This window comes from Ochotona princeps, chromosome 26, assembly GCF_030435755.1.
Source record: "Ochotona princeps isolate mOchPri1 chromosome 26, mOchPri1.hap1, whole genome shotgun sequence".
Lineage (NCBI taxonomy): Eukaryota > Metazoa > Chordata > Mammalia > Lagomorpha > Ochotonidae > Ochotona > Ochotona princeps.
This window is the reverse complement of record NC_080857.1, coordinates 7,447,194-7,469,563: the sequence shown is the minus strand read 5'-3', so window position 1 is coordinate 7,469,563 and position 22,370 is coordinate 7,447,194. Positions and strand designations below refer to the sequence as shown.

At 51.9% G+C, this 22,370-nt stretch overlaps 1 protein-coding gene across 1 annotated transcript in view; it reads right to left on the bottom strand.

Moving 5' to 3' along the window:
* The window catches only part of FBLN5 (fibulin 5), a 65,556-nt gene that overhangs the window by 5,464 nt on the left and 37,722 nt on the right, over positions 1-22,370 (bottom strand). The window contains exons 5-10 of the mRNA XM_004584338.4: positions 15,722-15,844; positions 12,411-12,527; positions 10,321-10,440; positions 6,481-6,603; positions 5,323-5,449; positions 3,416-3,611 (exon numbers count right to left, since the gene is read on the bottom strand). Coding sequence (XP_004584395.1) covers positions 3,416-3,611; positions 5,323-5,449; positions 6,481-6,603; positions 10,321-10,440; positions 12,411-12,527; positions 15,722-15,844 — 806 coding nt within the window. The remainder of the gene's footprint in view (positions 1-3,415; positions 3,612-5,322; positions 5,450-6,480; positions 6,604-10,320; positions 10,441-12,410; positions 12,528-15,721; positions 15,845-22,370) is intronic.

Genomic DNA, 22,370 nt, shown 5'->3' with positions numbered 1-22,370 from the left:
TTGCCTGGGTTTGAATCCTGCTCTGGCACTAACTATGGTGAGGGCAGGGGCAGGCTGCATAGTCTCTGGGAGCAGTGCTTTTTTTGTCCAACTGGGATGCTAAAGTGATCCTCCAGCCTAGGGCTACTGTGCAGACCAGAGGACCAGTATCCAGTAGGCACCTGGATGTGTTCTGGGCCCCCCCACGACTGGCTCCTGCTGCTATATGCTAGGTGTAGGCACCACACACCTATTACAAGGCAGAACCTAAAACCAGCTGTTTCCCCCACCTCCAGTCTATATACCCACTATCAGATGTGCCTATCACCCCTGTGAGCAAGCAGAAGGAGTTTCAAGAGAATTGTTCACAGATGCAGGTCCCCTGGGGTTCAAGGTCACAGAGAGTGCTACTGGGCTCTCTTGAAGAAGTCTAGAGATGGTGATCCCATGAGCAGTGAGCAGAAGAGCTGCTGGGAGTGGAGACAGGTGTCCTGTGTCAGGGCCATCTGGGAGAGTACAATGAGACCCACCACCACCATGGAGACTCTGTGTGGGACATGGTTCTGAAAAGAGGCTTTGGGTAGAGATGGTCATGCAGAAGCCCTACCACCCACGTCAGGGAGGCTCAGTGCCAGGTTATCGGACAAATCTGCCCAACACTCCTATGAAAGTGACAGCATCTATCTGGGCTTCTGCCCCCGAGATGGCATCAACGCCTGTTTCCAATGGTGGCAGTAGAGTCCCTTGCCCTCCTCAGCCCATCCCCAACTCTGCTGGGGCTGAAGTCAGTGCCATGGCTGGGAGTGGAAGAGGAGGGCCATGGAGAAGCTGACCTTGCCCCTCCCCACCCCTACCGTGAGGGGTTTGGGAAGCCTTGCCATGGACTGAGAGGCTGACATGTCCACTGACACCACGGCAGAATAAGGCAGCCAGCAGCAAGAGAAAGGCATGCCTGGGTTTGGGCCAGCAGAGGAGGAAAGGGAAGCTCTTGGCTGTCTCAGCCCCACTGAACGTCACCTGGTTGATAAGATGCCCTGCTATGTGGCAGACATGGCATCAAGCAGATGATCCCACAGTAAACATGGTTATTGTCTCTTCCTGGAGCAATGAGGAAGTGAGTGACTCCAAGAGGGCAGGTGCTGAGACCAAGGTCACAGGTTAGGACATCCCAGGGTGTGGAGCAAAGCAGGCCTGGCCCCAGAGCCCACATCCAACCACTCACTACAAGGGACCTCCCTGGGAGAGTCCTCCCGTGGCTCTGGACCTATCTGTCCCTGGGGTAATTTCTAACCTTGCTTCCAACTCTGTCCTGTGTTTAGTGCATCTCTATGGCAGAGGCAAAATCTGGAAAAGTGCAGAGGGGTCCTCGAGAGCTCCAACACGTGGTTCTCTATCCTTGGACTAACCTCTTGGGAAAAGGGAGAAACATCCAACGGCCTCCGCACAGTGACCCTGGAGGATCACAGGCAGTACCTACTGGAAATGCAGGCTCCTGGGGTGTTGTTGGCTTAGTGATACTACCCTTCCCCAGACATGCCCAGGTGCCTAATCCTCAGAACCTGTAAGTACTGCCTCGTGTGGAGCCAGGGTCTTTGCAGAAGTGTCCTGGATTATGCGGATGGACCCTAACCCAAGCCACCAGTGTCACTGTGTGAAGGAAGCAAGGGAGACTTGCTGCACACAGACAAGGAGGCAGATTCAAGGGGTGTGAGCATGTTCACAAGATGCCAGCAGCCACCAGGGCAGGGGGAGGCAAGGATTGGCTCCTCCTCCATAGCCTGGCAGGGCGTGTGGCCCTGCCCATGCCCAGACTCCAGCCCAGGGAATCCAACTTCAGATGCCTGCCCTGCAGAACCTTGAGTGGACACTTCTGTGCCATCTTGAGCTAGACACAGCAGCACCCCAACTCTGGACCGTGCTCTGGGAGGGATCTGATGCTGGGAGATTAAGCGGCTGCATTCACACTGAATGGTGTCTCTAGGGAGGTGTGACCACTCCTGGGGCAGCCGGAAAAGGAGCTGAGTGACACACAGCAGGGCAGTGAGTGATACCTGCCTGCACTTTGCAAGACAGTGAGCATGTTGTGCTTAGACATGTTGCATCCTAGTGGTGAGTCAGCGTGTTATGGGGTTCAGCTAGTGATAGCCAGCACCCATCGACGGTGGGTAAGTGAAATGTGGCTGTATCCCCTACCCTCTGTCCTGAAGGTGGGTCCTAACAGCAATGAAATGTTAATTCCATCCTCAGTCACTCCCCCTCCCCACTTAGGTATTCGCTCCTGCCCACCTGTGACTCACCTATCATCGGAGAGGGGATGGTATTGCATTGTTGTATAACCACTCCCCTTACAAGCCCCTTTAAAAGGCCTGTGAAGCAGGGGTTCACTCTCTTTCTGGCCAGGTGCTTCCGTTACTCTGGCACCTTGACTCTTGGCTGACCCAGGACAGGTAATCCCCTGAGCATGGTCCCCATGTACTGCTTAGATGGGACCATGGATATAACAATGTTGTTTCTGGGTTGTGTAGTATCAGGAATTCCAGGAGAGGTGAGCAGAGAAGCCAGGGAAAGGCGAATGTCTGCAGCTTTGTAAGTGTGTCCACGTTTCTCGTTGCACGTCTCTTATATCGTTGGGGAAGCTGAGACATAGGTCTTCAGCTTCACAGATGGACTTAAGGATAATGAGCATTTGTTCCTCTTGGGGTTATGTTTGGTTGGATTATGATTGGCTGGATTGCTGTATGGATGTGTGATTTGCTATTTCTAGTGTGCTCTATTATTACCAAGCTTGGTTAATAAAGACTCCTTAATAAACCTTATGATCTTGCTCGCACCCCAAAACAAGTGCAGCCTAATCACACTTCCTATCGTGATAAGCATGCTCTGTACCTGCGCGAGCTAAGGCAGGAGCCATGCACTGAGCACTGGGAACGGGACCAGCACCAAGGGAGAGCCCAATTTTCCATCTCATTGAACTGTGACTTAAACAGCACCGTGGCCACTGCACTGGAGAAAGAGGGCAGAGGTCACCTGTGCAAGCCAGGGTCGACAGGGCACCATGAAGGTGGAGCTAAGGGGCAGTTCTCCAACCCTGTATCCTTATTTTCTAGAACCTGATAAATACTGGCCTAATGGATGGGCAAGGGAGGTGTGAAGGCCTCTCCCACAGCCTTTTTGGAACAAAAGGGACCTACAATTGCAGTGTGGCCCAAGTTCTCATTTCACAGGCCAGGGGTCTTCAGGGTTACAGGTATCTCGCACAAGGCCACACAGACAGTGATGGCAAGCAGAACCTGGAACTCCTACTTGCCACCCCCTCCAGGCTTCTCTTCTCAAGCTTGTCCCTTGTACCTGTACTCTTACCCATAACTAGGTTCCCAGGTGACACAACACAAGGTCATCGCTAAAGACAAACAGTCCAGCTCCCCCAATCTCTTACCCGCATGTAGAATTCTCTGCCCTCATTGCCAGACTTGATCTGGAAAATGTAATAGGCCCCTGGGTAGCGCGTGGTAGCTTGCATCTGGAAGATGTCGGCAGGAACAGAGCGTCCCGACACCACATCCATGTCCCGAAACAGGATGGTGAAGGGCTGGTCCCGGCAGCCAGGGTTCTCGGCAGGACACATGCAGCGACTGGGGGAAAGGAGGAGACCGTGTGAGAGCCCAGCGGTTGCTTCCAAGCACCCCATTTCCGATCCAGCTTTCTGCTAATGCACTGGAGAAAGTGGTGGAAGATGACTCAGAGTGCCACTCATATGGGAGACCAGGATACAGTTCCAAGTCTTTGGCTTTGTTCCAGTTCAACTGAGGCCACTGCAGCCATTTGGGAAAACACACTGCTGGATGGGAGATCTCTTTCTCTACATCCCTCCCTGTCACTCTGCCTTTTAAATGAATAGATACATTGCTCTGGGGGAGAGAAGAGCAAGGATCATAGCACTGATCACACAGTGGGAGCTCAAGTGACACTGAACAACTGAATAAAGACAGCGCCTGACGGTTCACTTTTAAAGGCTTCATCAAGATGGCCACATTAAAATGTCATGTGTCACGTGGAAAGAGCTGTTTCCTAAAAGAATTCTGGAGAAGAGAGTGATGGTTCCCAGCTGAAGCAGATCACCCAGAGCCGGGGGAAGTGGCACAGAAGCCACCATCACAGGATGGGGCAGGTTTGGCCTCACAGACATGGGAAGATGCCTTCCATATGGCAGCAGGCTCATGCGCACAGAGCAGTGTGGCCAGGGGTGCCAGGGCGGAGATACAGCAAGTTCTGTTCAGCCTGGCAGGACCACAAGGCTACAGTCGGAAACCCAGCTAACCAGAGAGAATTGGGAATGGATGCTGGCGAAGCAGCCTGCAGCTCTGTCTCACCACAAAGGCCCTTTCAAGCAGAAGGCAGAGTCGGGCTGCTCAGGCACCATGGGCCAGGCGCCTTTCCCACTGTGCCCCTGGCCTGCTGGCTTCTAATCCTAGTGGGGACCACAGTGGAAGCCAGGAACTCCCCTGTCAGATGCTGGGTCTGGAGAGGGTAGGACAGCACATACATTGCAGCCCATCCCTCCCAGGGGAAAGCCTGGTGCTGCATGGGGCTAGTGCCTGAGGGGTGCAGAAACTGTGTGTGCACACATGTGCTTGCCTGTATATACTCATGATCCTGTGTGTGAATATGTGTATGTTGTGTTTGTATGCATGTGTGTGCACATGTGGAGACAAATGGAAAACAAAGCAGGATAGATCAACAGGGGCTGAAAGAAAATGAAAAGAAACTTCTAGGCTGCCAAGGACACAAAACCACAATGCTGGTGCCTGCACCCTGTGAAGGCTGTTTCTACTTTAATCTTCTCAATGCTAACATGTGCCACCTGATGATTTCATAAAATGTTGCCCACTGGAAGGTCAGAATCTTGATCAGAGCCGAGCTCAACACTCCTAGGTATTGAGAACTTTTCAGCAAACACTTGAGCTCCTTGATGCTTAAGTGGTCCCAGGAAACCAGAAGCCTGCATTTCACCTGGGAGCTTGTTACCCACCCAAGCTCATGGGCCCTGAACCTGCATCCAGCAACATCCCCCCAGCAAGGGAGGCCCAGCAAGGCAAGTCCCTATGTTATCCAGAATGACTGTTAAAGGGCAGAGAAGGAACGTGCCAGTTTCTTTGGGTCAGTTTCTAGAGGCTCTGCCTTCAGCCATGGCACTGGGGAGGCATGGCGCAGAGCAGCTGGGCGTATGGTAGGAGTTACGCGAGGCCTCCTGGGTCCCCCGGCAGGTACACTCAGGCTCTGCCAGCCTCCTGAAGCAGGCCCCTCACCCACACGTCCCTTTCCCTCAGGGACAGCATGACCTACTTGTCGCTGATGCGCAGGTAAGGCTCCTCGCAGCGGATGGGGTCGATGCACTTGAAGCCCCCCTGCAAGTTATAGCAGGTCTGCTGCAAGGTGCACGTGTGGTTCCTGTGCTCACACTCGTTGATGTCTGAAATGCAGGGCAGACGAGAAGCTGGAGTGAGGCAGTGCTCTGCTAAGCCCAGCGCTAGGAGCAGGGGCCAGGGCAGGCCTGCCCCAGTCTTACTCAGGAGCAAGTGGCCACATGTGGCCACCTATAGTGAGTAAGTCCAAACTGCAATGTGCTGTAAGCAGACAACACACACACCAGATGTATACAGCTCTGAACGAATGTGAACCACCTCAATCATTTTTATATTCAGTATGTGCTGAAATGATAATCTCTTAGATCACATTGCATTAAATAAAATATGGCATTATATGGAACTTTACTTGCTTAGTTTTACTCAGTGTGGCTGCCAGAAAACATAACTTTGCTGGTTCACCTTGGTAGCTCGTGCAGTATTCCTATTGCCCAGCACTGCTAGGGAGAATTCTCACTTAGTTTGGGGGCCAGGCAGGCTCACAGAGGCTGAAAATAGGCCCCATTACCTCTGCACTGATCCCACAGTGATTGGAGTATACAGCTGTCAATCAGGCCAAGCAACCTATCAGGAGAAGCCTAGCCCCTTTGTCCTGGCCCTTGCAGGACACAGAGTCAGATGCAGGAGGTCTCCTGAGCATCCATTCTCTGCACATGTGGAGACAAATAGAAAACAAGCAGGATAGATCAATAGATCTATCAATAGAGGAAGGCTGAGCCAGCTGCCCTGCAGGCTGCCTGAGACAGCCTGGCCTCTGACTCCTGAGCCAGGATCACATGGCTGTGTCTGGAGCAGACCATGGAGGGGCCACAGAGACAAGCCTGTAAAGGCAGGAACTGACCCTTAGAGGTGGCCACCTGTACGTGCAGAGTTCATGACCATAGTGGCAGCGGCCAGGTCCTGGCTAAGAGGCAGGTCACAGTGGGGAAGGCACCACCCCAGGTATCCTGTTTTTCCCAGCACCGCCAGCATCCACTCCCACCTCATCCCTGGCACAGGATTTGTCAGTGAGGACACCCACATGGCCCTTAGCACCACCTTGCACTTCCCCCAGCCAAGCCCTCCAGGACAGCCTTACCTTGGCAGCTTCGGTTGTCGTCCAGCAGGATGTAGCCTGTGGGGCAGGAGCAGAAGTATGTGCCAGGCTGGTTCACACACTCATGTTGGCAGAGGAACTCAGAGAAGCTGCACTCGTCCATATCTGGGGGGTGACAAGGTTACACTTGCTGTTTACAACTACCAAGAACAGGAGACTAGCAGCCAGCTACGCTAACTGTGTGCTCTCCAGACACAAACAATAGCTTTGCTGTCAACAAGTTACTAATTTACTTCTTTTTAAAAAATATTTATTTGTTTATTTGAAAGGTGGGGTCAGAAAGAGAGATTTCATCTGCTGGTTCACTTCCCAAATGGCCACAATTACCAGAACTGGGCTGAGCCCAAGTCAGAAACCTGCAGCTTCTTCCTGGTCACCCACATGAGTTCACTGCTTTTTTATGCACTGCTTTCCCAGGTGTATTAGCCGGGAATTGGATGAGAAGTGGAGCAACCAGGACATAAACTAGTGCCTGCATAGGATGGTGGTGTTACAGGTGGTGGCTTAATCCACTGCACTCACAGCACTGGCCCTAATTCACTCCTTGAGCCTTGCCACTGGTGGGAAGCTCACTCCCTACTGAACACAGCTCTAATTACTAAGACATTTCATGGAGCCTAAATCCAGCTGCACAAAGCTCCCACCAGCCCTGCCCAGTCACATCAGTTGCTCCCAACGGAGTCCTTTTGCCGTGCAAGTGAGTCCACCCCCACCTGGGAGCTGTCAGGCACCTGACAGCTGTTTGCCTCTAGAGCTCTTCCCCAGGACCCACAAATTGTAGCAGATTCCCATCTCCCCAAGTTAAGAAACAAAAGAGTTTCTGGAATCCCGTAGAAAAAAAGGGGACGCACCCAGAAGGCTGAGGAGGGGCTGTCAGTTGTATTTAAAAAAAAAAGTTACTGCAGTAAAACCTTCCTTGAAAGACAAACTCTCTCCCTGCGACCTGCCAGCTCAGACAGGCCCACAGAGGCAGTGCCTTTCACGAGCCTGGACCAGGACCCCTCTGGCTGCAGAGCTGGGGAATTGCGGTGGTCCCCATGGGCTGTGACAGTTGATGCAGAAGCAAGCCTTCTAGCAAAGACATCCCCGCCCCACACGCAGAGTTTGGCAAGAGAGCCCTTGTTTGAGCCTCATTCGGCAAGCAAGCCAAAGAAAACATGTTTTTCTTGCATTTGTTGTTTCCCAAAAGCTTGTTCTCCCTCGTTTCCCCATGTGATGTGTCCTTGGATTGCTCTCTTGCACTAACAGACCACTGGTGGCTCGGCTCGCACACGAGCCTGCTTCCCCGTGTGATGTCTGGGAAAGAACACTTCTCCCTGTTTCCTATCAGGCATCTTTAGGCATTGGGTGATGGACCAGCAGAAGCAGCATACTGATTTGCCATTTGGAGGCGTGCACAGGTGGAATCTATCTCTCATTCATCCTCCAACTCCCCCAGAAAGCTGTAAGAGGCCCAGGTCCCCACCCCAGCCTGTCACAGCAGAGGGTCTGATGACACACGGAGTGGCAGTGACACTTGTCAACTCTGGAGGCTCCCTGCGGGCCAAGCACCAGGGTAAATGCTCTCTGGGCCTCATCTCTCAACCCCACCTCAGCACTGTGGGACAGGTGCTATTCCCATGTCCACAGCTTACAGAAGGAAAGTAGAAGCTTGCAGAGGGTTAGGTCACTTGCCCAAATTCAATGACAACCAGTAAGTGGAAAATCTGGAGCGTGAACCCAGCCGGCCCACCTCTGGGTCTCACACACAGAGCAGGATGCTACAGCGTCTCCCTGAGTAAACAGTGCTCAGGAGTAACAGGGTAGGGAAGGGAGGATGCCGGCAGTCCAGGGACTGGGGAAATGCCCCAAGCAGGGAGAGGGCCAGTGTCTCCCACTGGGCAGGGAGGGGCTGATAGGGCCCCACCCACCTGCCCCTGAAGGGCTGTGGCTCCACCCTGTTCTGGCTGGACACTGAAACCCCACCATGGTTTACAGGTTGGGCTCAGCTCAGCAAATCCCTGAGAGATGTGGAGGACCAGGAGCAGTCTGCTGCCACACCAGCTGTGATAACACAGCTGTGTCTGCCCTGGAGAGGAAGCAAGGAAGGGAGGAAGGAAGGAAGAGCCAGAGACACACCCTCCCTCCCAGCCAGTCCTATTCACCAAGCTCCAGCAGAAGGAAAGGTCCTAAGGAAAAAGGGCATCCCAGCGACCGCCGCGGGGAGAGGTGTAAAGCAAGTCAGCTGAAGTGCATGCCTGACCAGCAAGGACGCAGGTTCCTGGAGGCAACCGAAGCCTCGCATCCTTCCATTTCAGGAAGACGGATGAAATGCTGCTTTCGGTCCATCGATCTGTCTAAGCATCCACTGGTTGGTCAGTGGATTTTTTTTAAACAAAGGAAATGATTTGGCTCAGGATAGTGGGTCAGGGTTAAGCTCCAATTTAAACTCAGCCCCACTCAGCGCCTACGCAGTTTCCCATGCTTGCGGCCCCTGCAGATGGCTCCCTCCGGCTGTGGCTCCACAGGGAGTCTGGAGGAAGAACTGATCCATCTCACAACACTGGACTTGGAGTACCCAGCAGTATGCTGGGGGGTGGGAGGCCAGTTTTGAGAAGCAGTTGGCTGGTTCTCATTGCCCAAAGGCATTGGTTTCTGCTCCTGGACTGATATTTAAAGGCACTGTGGTTGCCTGTGTGTACCGGATATCCAGGTCTCAGAGAGAAGTACTCCTTTGTTTTGGGGGGTTGAGTCCCTAGGACTCTCTGGAGATCAATCCGGTTACTGCAAAACCCCAGCTTAGGAAATGCTACCCTGTAAGACAGCAAGACTTCCTGGCTGTAGTGTGGCCCAGTTCCTCTGCAAAGTCCAGTGAGGTGCAGAAAACATGGATGCTTCCAATTCACAACCACCAACAATGCCCAAAGTGGAGGAAGGACGTTTTCTTCCATGTTTACAGAAAACAAGGAAAGAGAAGGAAGCAGAAATACAGTGGGAATGGAAGGGAAGCGGATGGAGTGGTCCACAGCTCTGTGTGGGATGTGAGTGAGACAAACAGGAATGGAGTGTGTTTCCTCTTCTCTAGGAGCTGCCAGTCCCATAACAGCTTTCTCACTGTCTAGGAAATTCAAATGGAACTTTCCAGAGGAAACAGAGGTGGTTAATAAGAAAATTTGAATACAGTCAGCAAACAAGTGCAGGGAGAGACCTGCAGTCCTTTGGGCTTGGAAGGAATTTCTGAAAGGTCAACCCAGCCACCACGTCTATGTTCGCACAACAAACGATGATGACTTCATGCACTGGCCATTCAATCCTTCATTCACGGATTTTCAGGCCCTACTTATTGTGAGCTGATGATCTGCCAGGCTTGGAGCTAGGCCCTGGTCATCTGGAGAGATTTCAGAAGTTCACAAAAGTGTGTGTGTTTATATGTCCATGATCTCATTCCTCCCACGCCCCACCTGCCCTATCTGATGAGATACGCCATGGTTTCCGGGTCAGTAGGACTTGAGTGCCAGTGAGGACAGGTAACTCAACTTAACGTGCCAAATGGAGCACCTCTCTACCCTCATCAACTCCATCTCAGGTCTCTGAAGGTGGCTGTGCTGACTTTTGCATTAGGGATCAGATGACAGGAAACATGAGGCTTCCCCGTCCCTTTTCCCCTCCCAGGGAGTGGTTCACCTCTGTTCTGTGTGCTTTGGACCCTCTTACACTGGGAAATGTCCCAACCCGGATGTGTGTCCAGGAAATGAGAGGAAACACCTGTGCAGGAAGCCCTTGCCATCCCCCACCCCCCGGGTCCCCCAGCTCAGCAGGAGACTCCAACGGCAAGCTCATTACCACTGCAACGAACACCATCATCCTCCAGTTCATATCCCGGGTCGCAGCGGCAGATGAAAGAGCCATAGGTGTTGACGCAGCTTTGCACGCAGGGGTTCTCTGTGGCACACTCATTCACATCTGCAGAAAGCCAAAGCACACCGCTGGCCATCAGCCAGGCATGGCACAGACTCTCCACCACCATGAGACGGGCCCCAGCATCCACAACCCCAGGACGCACTGGGCGAGGAGCTCCGGCCCCAAGGTTCTCCCTGGGACCAAGGAAAACATCTCAGATACATGCTGTCGAGATGGCACCTGCCATGATTGCATCAAATGGAGCTCAACCAGAGGTGTCACTTGCAAAACATCTGAGATCCAGGCAAATAAGGGGTCTGCAGAAAGTTCATGGAAAATGAATATTACAAAAAAAGCATATAGTATATGCACGGACTTCACTTTCAAGGGGAATCAAAATAAATACATCTCTTCATCCCATTTCCATGAGTTTTATAGAGTGCTTATGTGTGTGCATGTCCACCTGCTAGTCTACTCCCACAAAGATGTCCAGGCCACACCTGCTGCATGCCATCCCCACCAGCTCTTCTCTCACTCTCATCAACTCCCATAAACAAAGAACCATGACCGTTTCTCATCTAAATCACATCACGGATTATATAGGATCTCACATTCAAGCTCTGCTCCAGGACCACATCCTCACTGCACAGGCTAAGTGGGTTATGGAGAGGACTGTGGCCATGCTGGGCAATCTCCTGAAGCTGCAAAGCCATAACTCCCGCCTGTCTTTTCCCACAAGGCTGCTGCTGTCCTGTGACCTTGACCAGCCCATGCAATAGGCATTAGGATGACAAAGGCTTCACGCTCTGCAGCCCAGGGGCCCCTCTGACGAAATTTGCAGAGCCTGGTCTCCATGTTCAGGCCTGGGAGTGTGCTGTCACCTTATCCTACCACTGTACTTGGCACTGCCAGGTGTGCCACCTGCTCCAGGTCACAGACTCATCCCCTTTGGCTCTGCTGCGCATAGCTGCTCCTCGGGAGGTGTTGGGCACACAGTGCCACCCTGCAGGGAGAACCTGCCAGCCAGTCCCACCCGCTGGCCTGGGCACTGAGAAGCTTGCAGCTGCTCTAAGCCACGTATCTCAAGGGCAGGGAAGCCAGGCGCCCGCTCCCTATTCCAGCGGGCAGGAAGGGCCCTGTTCTTTCAGCTTCCTTGCCCAGCTCCTACCCTGTGACCAGCCTCTGCTCTCAGGAGAAAATGGCCCCTGCTGGCAACAGGCACACAGCTGAGAGATGTCTTGGCACGGTGGGCAGAACTGACTCTAGAAGGCCTGGCTCTGGTTCTGCCACTCTGATGCCTTCCTGTTTACCCAGCATTTGCAATCTGATGAAGCTAATAGAGACAAAACAGCCTCCAATGAGCTGGCTGACGGCCCACTGGCCAGAGCTCAAGTGATGTGACAAGGAAATGGGGCTCTGCGTGACCTGGTGGTGACGCCAGACAAGGCGCTCATTCTACATCCCCAGTGCAACCTGCACACCGCACCTCCTAGTGACTGTCAGGGCCTGGAAGCCCAGAGCAGGGCCCCAAGGGTAGGGACCAGGGCAGGAAGGGGAGGCAGAGCCAGGACTTGCACTAATTCCTTGGGTGAAGTCCCTCATTCACTTCCTGAGCACCAGAAGCCTTCCAACTGAGGGCGGAGGAAGCTGGAGCTGCAACAGGCACAGATTCTTGTTTTTCTTGCTTATCAGTGATTGCGGTGGAAACAGAGCATGCTTTTGTTGTCTTCTGGAACCTGCTGGGCATTCTTTGGGGGTCTTTGTTACCAGGCCCCTGGCCCAGAATGGAGAGTACCTGTAGGAGGAGGTGCCAGATGAATTAAGCCCTTGAAGCGCTAAGTTCCCTGGCCAGGTGATGGGTCTACTCTCAACAGTCCTCACTGCACTGCTTGTGATGTTTCCCAGCTCAGGTGTCAGTTTTCTGTAAGCAGTGGGGATGGCTGGGCGGTGACAGGCAACTGGGCACAGCTCAAAGGTGGCATTTTGCATTCAGGGTTTGGCAGCCTGTTCAAGCAATCTTGCACGTCACCTACCTTGGCAAGACCTTCCGTCTTCATTGAGGGTAAAGCCAGGGTTGCACGTACAGGAATAGGAGCCAGGAACATTTGCACAGAGCTGTTGGCAGTAGCCATAGCGACATTCATCAATGTCTGCAAACAGAAACACAAGGCAGGGTGAGGCGGGTCCCCTCCTATCTCACCGATGCCACAGCCAGCGTGGCATCTGTGCCCACTTCTCCTAGAACAGGCTCACCCAGGGAAATGAAGGAGCATCCAGTGCCAAGAAGCTCCCACCAAGTCTCAGGGCTGCTCTCCACCTTCCTCTCTGAACCCTGAGGTACCCCGGACCCTTCTTGCAAGTTGGCAGCTGTAGGTGGAACTTATGCCTGAGTGGAACCCAGGGCCATTGGATTCCATCAACTCTTACAATGTAAATAGAAGATTCTATATGGGCTTTTCACCACTCTGAGAAGGGACAAGTGAGCCTGACATATCAGAAGAAGCCACAACAGCACCATATGTGGCTCCCCGCGAGCATTGTTAACAATAAAAGTGCTCAGCGGTCAGGAACCAGAGGCAGCACCGGCCAGGACGACCGGGCTGCACCACTGTCCGGAGCCTCTGGGTCCAGGAACCCAAGGACACTGCCATTCACCTTGCATCTCCTCCCTGCACTAGAGCAGACAGAACACCCTGGATAAATGTGCATCCTCCGAGCCATGTTGGCCTGCCAGGGGAAGCAGCAGCCTTGGGGGTGAGAGCACCCTTCTAGCAGAGCTGGACAGTAAGACCTAGCGGACACGTGAGTCAATCCACGAGGTGCCTGGCATTGCCAGCAAAGCACTTGTCTACTCCTTGAGTTGAATGGCTGGCAGAATTCACGCCCCTCCGGTAGGGCCTCCTGAATGAACCTCTGGCCTCCAGGGGGAGACAAAGTCCTCACCTGAACTGGCTCCTGCTGAGACCAGTTGACCTGACTGCGCTTGTTACTGATCCTTAATTTACCTTCCCTCCCCGCTGCCCACACACAAACTGCCCACGTTGCTCTCCCTGGGACCCCAGTTCCCTGGCCCCAGGGCCCAGGCATCCCAGCCTCTGGTGAGAAGCTCAGACCCTTGAAGGCTGTGCCAGGATGGCCCCTTGCTTCCCAGTCTCTGTCTTGATTCTGTGCCATGCCCCTGAGGTCCTCTTACTTCTGTCTAAAGTTTTAATTTATTTATTGTCATCTTATTTGAAAGATGACAGGCAGAGAGGAGAGAGAGAGAAAGGAAAGATTGAGAGAGAACATCCATTTGCTGATTCACTCTCCAAATGCCCACAAGCAGCCAGGGACGGGCCACACTGAAGCCAGGAGTCATCTGGTCTTCCACGTGGGTGACAGGAGATGAGCTACTTGGGCCACCACCTGCTGTCTCCCAGAGTGTGCACTTTAGCAGGAAGCCGGATTGGAAATGGAGGAGCCAGGGCTCCAACCAGGCATCTCAGGGCAAATGTGCGTGTCTCAAATAGTATCTCTTAACTGCTGTGTCAAACACCCACCACTGCTCCAGCCACTTCCGGCCTAACGCCTGAGCCCTGAGGTGTCCCAGCTTGGACAGCCCACTGGGTTGCTGCTTTTCCCAGGGTGCAGTTGGTCATATGCTCCTTGTTTGTTTGCAAAAGCAGCAATGCCTCCCTAAGTACGTAGAGCGGGTGGTGGGTGGCCATGAAATGTGTGTTCTAGAACACAAAGGAGTTTGGCCGGGGGAAATCATGGGTTCACCCACAACTAGGAAGGGTCGTTTCTGCCATGTAGCGTGAGCTGACTGTGCGCCATGGCACCGGTGGGGAGCAGCGCCCCCCAGGTGAGGGCTCTGTGGGAGAGAAAACCCCTCCCAGGCACAGGAATGTCCAGGGCAGGAGGGGTTTCCTAACCTCAAAGTCTCTAGAATGGAGCCAGTGTAGTCTGGTCGCCTCTGTCTCTCTAGTGCCGCCTGTGCTGAAAGTGAAGACTGGCCAGAGACACAGGAGACCAGAGATGGAACCAACCCATCTTCAGGCTAGCTAGCACTCTGCTTTTTTTGAGCCAGTCTCTAACTCTATCAAAGTTGGATGACATAAGATCCACATCCCTTCTGACTCCAAGAAATTCTATATCGTAAATTCCTTGAATCAGTAGTATAAAAGGTTCTGTGAGAGTAGAGGTTGCTTCAATGCACTGCAGTTGTCATATTCTCCAATGTCTGTGTACACCAGCTCTTCCATGCTGTCTGGAAAGCAGAAGCACGCCAAGCCAGGCCTTGAGGGCACACCCGAGCTCAGTCTGAATCAACAGAGGCATGGAGAGAGGCTCCTTTCATTTTTTGTTTCCATGATGCTGTTTGGATCTGCTTCTCTGCTCCTCTAGCACTCACATTCAAGCCACAGACTAGTGTCCTAGACAACTTAAACTGGCAGTGCTTTTCCAAGAAAATGCAGCACAGAAGTCACACCCTAGAAATAGAACTCAAAGTGACAGCTAGATATGAATTCATTCATTTGGCAGAGCCCGAAACAAGAGAGGAAAGGCGAAGAGCTCTCCAGCAAAAATAGAGATCGGATCATGATGCCAACCGGGAGAGACAAAACCCTTAAGGGCTGATGACCAACTCCTTGGGAGGAAAAGGCGAGGTCATAGCTCGTGGAGAGGGGGTGGCGGAGGGAGGCAAAGATGAGGTGCTGTCTGTCTGGCCCTATTCGTCCACATGTGAGACTTGGAACGTTTCCTTCTAAGGCAAAGTGTTCATTTTTCTTCGTTGTGATTTCTAACGGGCAGAATAATCCTCACTCTATCCCTTCCCGGCTTAGGATAAACTTCCTGAGGGCAGGCAGGAAGCCTGGATATGATCCTAAAATACACATCCAGGAACTGTGATGATGAGGCAGGCATCTGGCCTAGCCATGAAGAAAGTGGCCGAGATGCCATGATGCCCCATACAAGTGCCTGAGCTCAGCTCCTGGTCCCAGCTTCTGTCTCCACTCTCCTGTTAATGGGAGGCCATGGGGCTGGCGTACATACATTGCTGGGTCCCCACCAACCACACAAGATACCAGAACTGGCTCCTGGTTTGGGCTTGCCTAAATCCCAGCTTTTGTGGCATTTGGGGGACTAAAGCAGTCAATGGGCATTCTTTGCCTATTTCTCCCAGTCTATGATATGACAGTGATGGCAACAACTGATTTAAAAGGGCTGGTGATTTCCATAAGCCCAATAGCTTTTGACTCCCCCCTACCCCCGACCAACCACCACCCAACCATACCCACATCTCACACTAGGCCTGGAACCATTCACTTCCCAGTGCCTGGGAGCCCTGGACAGCTGGTACCTAAGCACTGGCCTTCCAGCAGCCAGTATCCGTCTGTGCAGGAGCAGGTGTAACCTCCTTCAGTGTTGATGCAGATCTGGGTGGGGTTGCACTGGTGGGAATCAGTTGCACATTCGTCCACATCTGAAATACAAACACACACATAAACATGCCAGAGAACATCACCCACATGTTTCCAGAACTTCCGAGTTGCCAGAGGTGCCAGTCACCTGCTTGTCTCAGCTGGTGGACAGTTGGTGATGTCACTAGGTTGTATCTAAGGAGACACCAACCTCCCATGGCAGGGGACATGGCAGCTCAGATCACCAGAATCAGGAGAGATGGGAAAGCCTGGAACATCTGCTCTCAGTGTCCCTTGGCTGTTCTATGCCATCACACTCTGGAAGTCCATTATCTTGACAGAAACCATTATTTGATTGACAAAGGCATGTCGTATTAGGCTTGCTAGTCCATGTGTTAAACATCCATGTGTTAAACAAAGGTTGGTAAATATCTACTGCAGGTGCTGGATAATAAGCATCTCTGAGCACGTTTTTTTTAATACTGATTTTTGTTTTAAATTTCAATGACAGAGTTACAGAGAGAAGGGGATGGGGTGGGGGGAGAGACAGATCCATCTGCTGGCTCATCTCCCAAATGACCACAAGAGATGGAGCTGGGTCTGGCCAAAGCCAGGAACCAGGAGCTTAGATAAGTCTCCCATGTGGTGGCAGGGGTCCAAGTCCTTGGGCTGTCATTTGCTGCCTTTCAATTTTCATTAGTAGGGAGCTTTATGGAAAGTGGAGCAACCAAGACTCGAACCAGTGCTTATATGAGATGGTAGCATTGCAGGCAACCATTTAACCTGCTGTGCTGCCATGCCAGCTCCCCTCCTGGAGCATTTAACAGTAAAAAGAGTGCTCCCTGCCAATAGATGCTGGCAGTCCAGTTGCTGGGCTGTATTCATCCAGGGGAATCTCAGAGCCTGGGTTCCTGCCCCTTCCCAGAGCTCCAAGGAGCCCTCTAGTCCCACCGCACTCCTGGGGTGAGGTGTCTGTGCCTGGATCATCTCCCACTGCTCTGCAGCCAACTTTGGTGTACAGCACTTGAGCTGGGTCTGTGTTCACAACTCTCATATTTCCCAGGGCGTGCAGTGCAGGCACAAGGCACAGTCACTGTTAAGAATGTGTTCAAACTGAAGCATACATCTTCCCTGTCACCTTGCCCTGCGCTTCAGGGCGGAGCACCCAGGCTCCCCATCCAGGACCTCCAGGTGCCTCTTGCTGTGACCTAGCAGGAGAGATTGTCATGAGACACCCATGCACCAGCCTAGTCTCAGGACTGCTCCGGATCCGCCTGGCCTTCCCCCACGCCTGTTGACTTTGTGGGTCCTGCCCTCACCTGCCCGACCCCCCACCCTGATCCCTGCTTCAGTCTTATTCCTCCTCATCTTCTCCCCAACTCCAGTGCAGGGCCCACTGCTCCTGGAAGTCACATTCAAAGTTGCAACTTATCATGTGGTGCGCTTGACACCACTTCTGATACATTCATTTTCACAATCATCCCCTGCAAGGTGGGCTCAGGACCTCCACTTTCCAGATGGGAAAATGGAGCTCACAGAGCTAACCAGCACCAAGCACCAAGCCGATGCTAAACACTCTCCATGCAGGAATAACAGAGGCCACGTCCTCTGGGACCAAGCGGGATCGGGAGCAGCTGGCAGGGCCAGCTGAGCAGGGAGCATAGCGTTCTGGCTGCCTCTGTCCCACTCCACCTCCAGCTGCCACCACTGGACACTGTGGCTATTGTCACCTGCCACCCAGATGACCCTTTTGCAGGAGGTGTGGGCTGTCCAGGGTCCAGCGCCAAGCCTCCTGAGGACAATGGCCTTGTGTGGCATAGGGTTCTGCATGCTATACCTGCACGAAATCAAGGACACCTGACAATGTGAAACCTCCCACCACCCATACTGATGGCACTGCCGCATCCTCATCTCCTGCCCTGAGTGGTTGGGTGTCTGGGCCCCACATGGGAGCCAGGTGTTACCACTCTCCACAGGCACCTGGCTCCAGCAAAGAGCCAGCCCCAGCCTGCCCTGCAAGGGACTCCTGCCTCTGCCCTTGACCTGTTCCACCCCAGCTCTGCCCACTGGGCCAAGTGTCCCACAGGAGCGGGTAAAGAATGCTTGGCTCACAGCCACTCCCGCTCAAATTCGTATTGAAGACTGTGACAATAAATAACGCCACTATCAGCCAACGCATGTTGACATGTTCCCAGCAGGGAGTGACAGATGGCGATTGTGCCCTGAGAACAGCCTTGCCTTGGGAATTTCTGCTCTTTCTTCCTGCCTTGAGGGGAAATGTGGGGCAAGGGGTTCCCCAGTGAAGAGATATTGGAGGGCCTGTGATAGCCCGTGTGTGTGTGTGTGTGTGTGTGTGTGTGACACACGGTTCATGCAGCATGTCCAATGCACGGTGTGTCCTTCAGGGAGAAACCAAGTACATGCAAGGAACCAAACGGATCTCTAAAGACAGAGAAGACCCAAATGTGGATCCATGAGCACAAAGGGACTTCAAAAAGTTCATGTCAGACAGAATTAAAAGGCAAGTTCATTTTTGGTGCAAAAAAAATAATTTGTGTGTGTATCACTTTCTTCATGTTCCATGAACTGGTTTACTCTTCAGATGGCTCTACACCAGCCATGTCTGTGTCAGGCCAAAGCTTGGAGCCAGGGACTCCATCCTGGTCTCCCCTTTGGATGGCTGCTGTCTTCCCAGATACATTAGCAGAGAACTAATCAGAAGGGGAATAGCTGGGGATTGAACCAAGTACTCTGACGTGGCATGGCAAGTGGCAGCCTAACTCTATATACCACAACACCAGACCCCCCCACAAGCTTATTTTTTAAATTTTCACTGTTTTTTGTATACATATTTTACTTATTTGTAAGGCAGAGCACCAGAGAGAGAGAGAAAAAAGAAAGATTCCATACATTCATTGGTTCATTCTCCAAATGCTTAAAAACTTAGAGCTGGTCCAGGCTGAAGTCAGAAACAGGAACTTCAGCAAGGCATCCCACATAGGTGACAGGGACCCGAGTACTCGAACCATCACTCCCCAGTGTCCACAACAGCCAAGGCTGGGCTGGACCAAAGCCAGCAGCTGGAAACACAACTCGATTCTCCCATGTGGGTGGCAGTGACCCAGTCCCTTGAGCCATCACTGTGACCTCCCAAAGTCTGCAATAGCAGGAAGCTGGGGTCAGGAACCAAAGGCAGGTATAAAACCCAGGCTGCACAACAAGGGACAAGAGACTCTATATTTTAACCATTAGGCCAAATACCTGCCCCTAAAGGTGACTTTTTCCCACCAACATTTTGATGTACTCTCCTACATAGACACAGATGCAGACAAGCATGCATGAAGCATCTGAGCCCAGAAACAAAAATCTATGAAGTTTGTTAAAACAAAAAAACCTCCAACACTTTGGCTGAGCTAAAGAAGGAACTCGGTGTAGCCCTTTCTACTAAAATCTGTTTGAAAACTAAACTTCAACTTGACTAGCTCATTCAATGGGCCATGTACCATGTGTTTTGAGAGCTCATTAAGTCTGGAGTTTTGCGCAGGAAGTTTCCCATCCTCATGTCCTTGCAGCAAACCTGCCATAATGCCACATCCACCGTCAATACTCAGTGGTTTTCAAACAAATGAATGTGTGAGTGCCTTGAATTCCCTGGACAGGGTTTGCCCAGCCAAGTAGCTGACAAGTGCACATTGCTGTGTGCCCTGTGAGAACAACTCCACACACTGCTACACTGCCAGCCTTCACACCTGCCGGGTCTCCACCTGGGAACACCCACACCATGTCCTTCCCCATGGGGCTCACAGCCCAGCTTGTTCTACTCAACACATCTGACTTAGAGTACAGAGGAGACAGGTACAGAGCCATTCCAAGGATATTCTTTGACAGGGCTTTCTTCCCTACACCAGGAGAGAAGCAGGCACCAGGGGCACCTGGGCAGCCCTAGTGTGGCCTATACTGAGTTCTGCTGCCCAAGGGATTCGGCCCTATCAATCACAGCTGGTTGTTCTCCAGGCAGGGCAATGCCCAGCTGCTGTCTGGAAAATTAGTGCCCTAACAACTTGGAGGAAAGCAGCCCTCGCTGAACTTGTTGGAACCTGGAGAAGCCTGGCAATATGCCTGCCCAGAAAGGACCGCTCTGCATGCAAGGCTTAGCTCCACTGACCTGGGCAGCCCAATCAATGCCCGTGTCCGTTCTATACCCACCTAGAACAACCCACCAGACAGCCCACCTCTCTGCCCCACAGAAAACTAGCATTGCAGGCATGGTCTTAGCATTAACTCAGACATTATTCCACAAAAACCCCTGCATGTAAGTGGGCATGAGACATACTGCATTGATACAAATGTGCATAAATACATCTATATACAAATAGCACACACACATTATCAGCCTTGAGTCATATCTGAATATATATATATATATATATATATATATATATATATATATATATATATATATATATCTCCTAGGTACAGGCACTGCAGAAAGTTCATGAGACTGTGGAATTTAAAGTATGATTTTATTTTGGTGAAGCGAAAAATATTAAAATCCAATTTTTTTATAATATACATTTTCATGTATGATACAGTTTCTCTGCTATTACTGTGTTTTCATAACATGAGCTCTAAAGGGAATAAAATGGCCGTTAACCACTGAACAAAACAGCAAATGCTAAGGGCTCCTTCATGCTCCTAGGGTGAACACACTCTGAGCTATTCTCCCAGCGACAATCTAAGAGAAAGAAAGAGGGAAGGACAGAAACTTCCACAATGAGAAAAAGGAGCACAGAAGATGAACACTGGGAATTGAGCCCATGTGAACCCAGGTTCCTGCCCTCAGCCACTGGATAGTAACGAGTGAGTTCATTGGCTTCTCAGCTCCGTTATCCTGCATGTGGGAGCTGCTGCTGCAGTAGCCACATAGGTTGCCAGGGGTACTGGAAAATGAAGACAGGTGTGGGTCCCTTCGTTGTTGCCCAAAACACAGGGGTGCCCAGGAAATTTCAGCTCCCTTCCCAGTGACAACTGTGTCCTTCCCTTGTAACAGCTGTGGGCAATAAGGGATCTTTGGTGCCTGTCTTCTGGAAACTCTACTCTGGATTTCACCAGACTCCAACATGACAGCCCAGGACTCCGGACCTACAATAGTTTTCTGGTTTAGCCACAGCCAAAGCCAAGGACTTGTCCTCCACCTTCTGCCACACACTAGTGGACTGAGATGAGAGGCAGGAAGAGGTGTCCATTTCCACTTTGGCACCATGCACCCATTTGTGACCAACAGATCTAGGCACATGCACGTGTAAGGGTGTGAACGGTGGGTGTGTACAGAATTCCCAGGAAGAGGAAGCCTTAACCTAGTCTGGGATTCCTCCCTCTTTCCCACATCATGTTCACTCCAGTACTGTGAGCAGGCTCAACAGGCACCAGTTGGCTTTGAGAGCCTGCAGCCATAACCTTGGCCAAATCTCTCTGTTCTTGCAACAGGAACAGCACCAGCCAAAGGGAGGGACATTCTTGCTGGGCCTTCCAAAGGCCTTGGAACACTACACCTTCTCCAGGCTGCCATTCTTCCTTTTTTGGACATGGCAAAACTTATTTCCTTTGTAGTAAATTTTTACCCAGTGAAACAACATGTTTTCCCAGCCTGGTTTTGTTCCTTCCTTGCTCCAGCTAATGGGGCTTGATAAGAAAGAAGAAAATAACAATGGCGCATTCCTCCATTTCCACGTGAAGCAAAGCCCATTTTGGGCTGGCTGCTTGGCTGGGTCAGTGCCATTTTGTAGTTAGACAAGCCCAACCCAGACTGGAAACTACACAGGATTAGCTCCCCAATATCTGCTTATTTAAAGGCCTGAGACTGGAGAAACTACATGTTGAATTCCCAGGACATCTGCCCTGCGTGTTTGTGATGGTCCTGAGTGATTGTGAGCAACCAGGTGGCTTCATGACTACAGTACTTACCCCATGCTTGAGAACAAGCACGGAAGGCCAGACATACTCAATTTGTGCCTCTAATTAGACAGCAAATACAGGGGTCACCTTCCCAACAAAAATATCCATGCCTCTTGGATGAGATCAGTTGGAATTCAGGCCCTAACCTTGCCACACATTCTATGCTCCTATTTATAATTTGGGAGCTTAGGAAAAGCCTCCATCTTGCTACGATTTTATCTAGAGACAAATGGGTCCAGCGCTGTGGTGTAGCAACTAAAGTCAGTTCAAGTCCTGGCTGCTCCACTTCCAATTCAGATCCTTGCTAATGCATCTGGGAAAGCAGCAGAGGATGGCCCAAGTCCTTGGGCCCCTGCATCCTTTTGGGAGACCTGGAAGAAGCTAGGCCCGGGCCAGACTGCTACCAGGAGCCTGGAGCTTCATCTGGGTCTCTCACAGGGGTGGCAGGTGTGCAAGTACTTGGGGCCATTGCCTGCTACTTTCCCAGGCACAGTAGCAGGAAAATGAATTAGAAGGTGCTCACATGGGATGCCAGTGTTGCAGGCGGTGCCTTAACCTACTACACCCCACTGGCCTCCAGGTAACTGTTTTCACACAGGGAGTGCTTGGTAAACAGAGGCCCCCGTTGTTTTC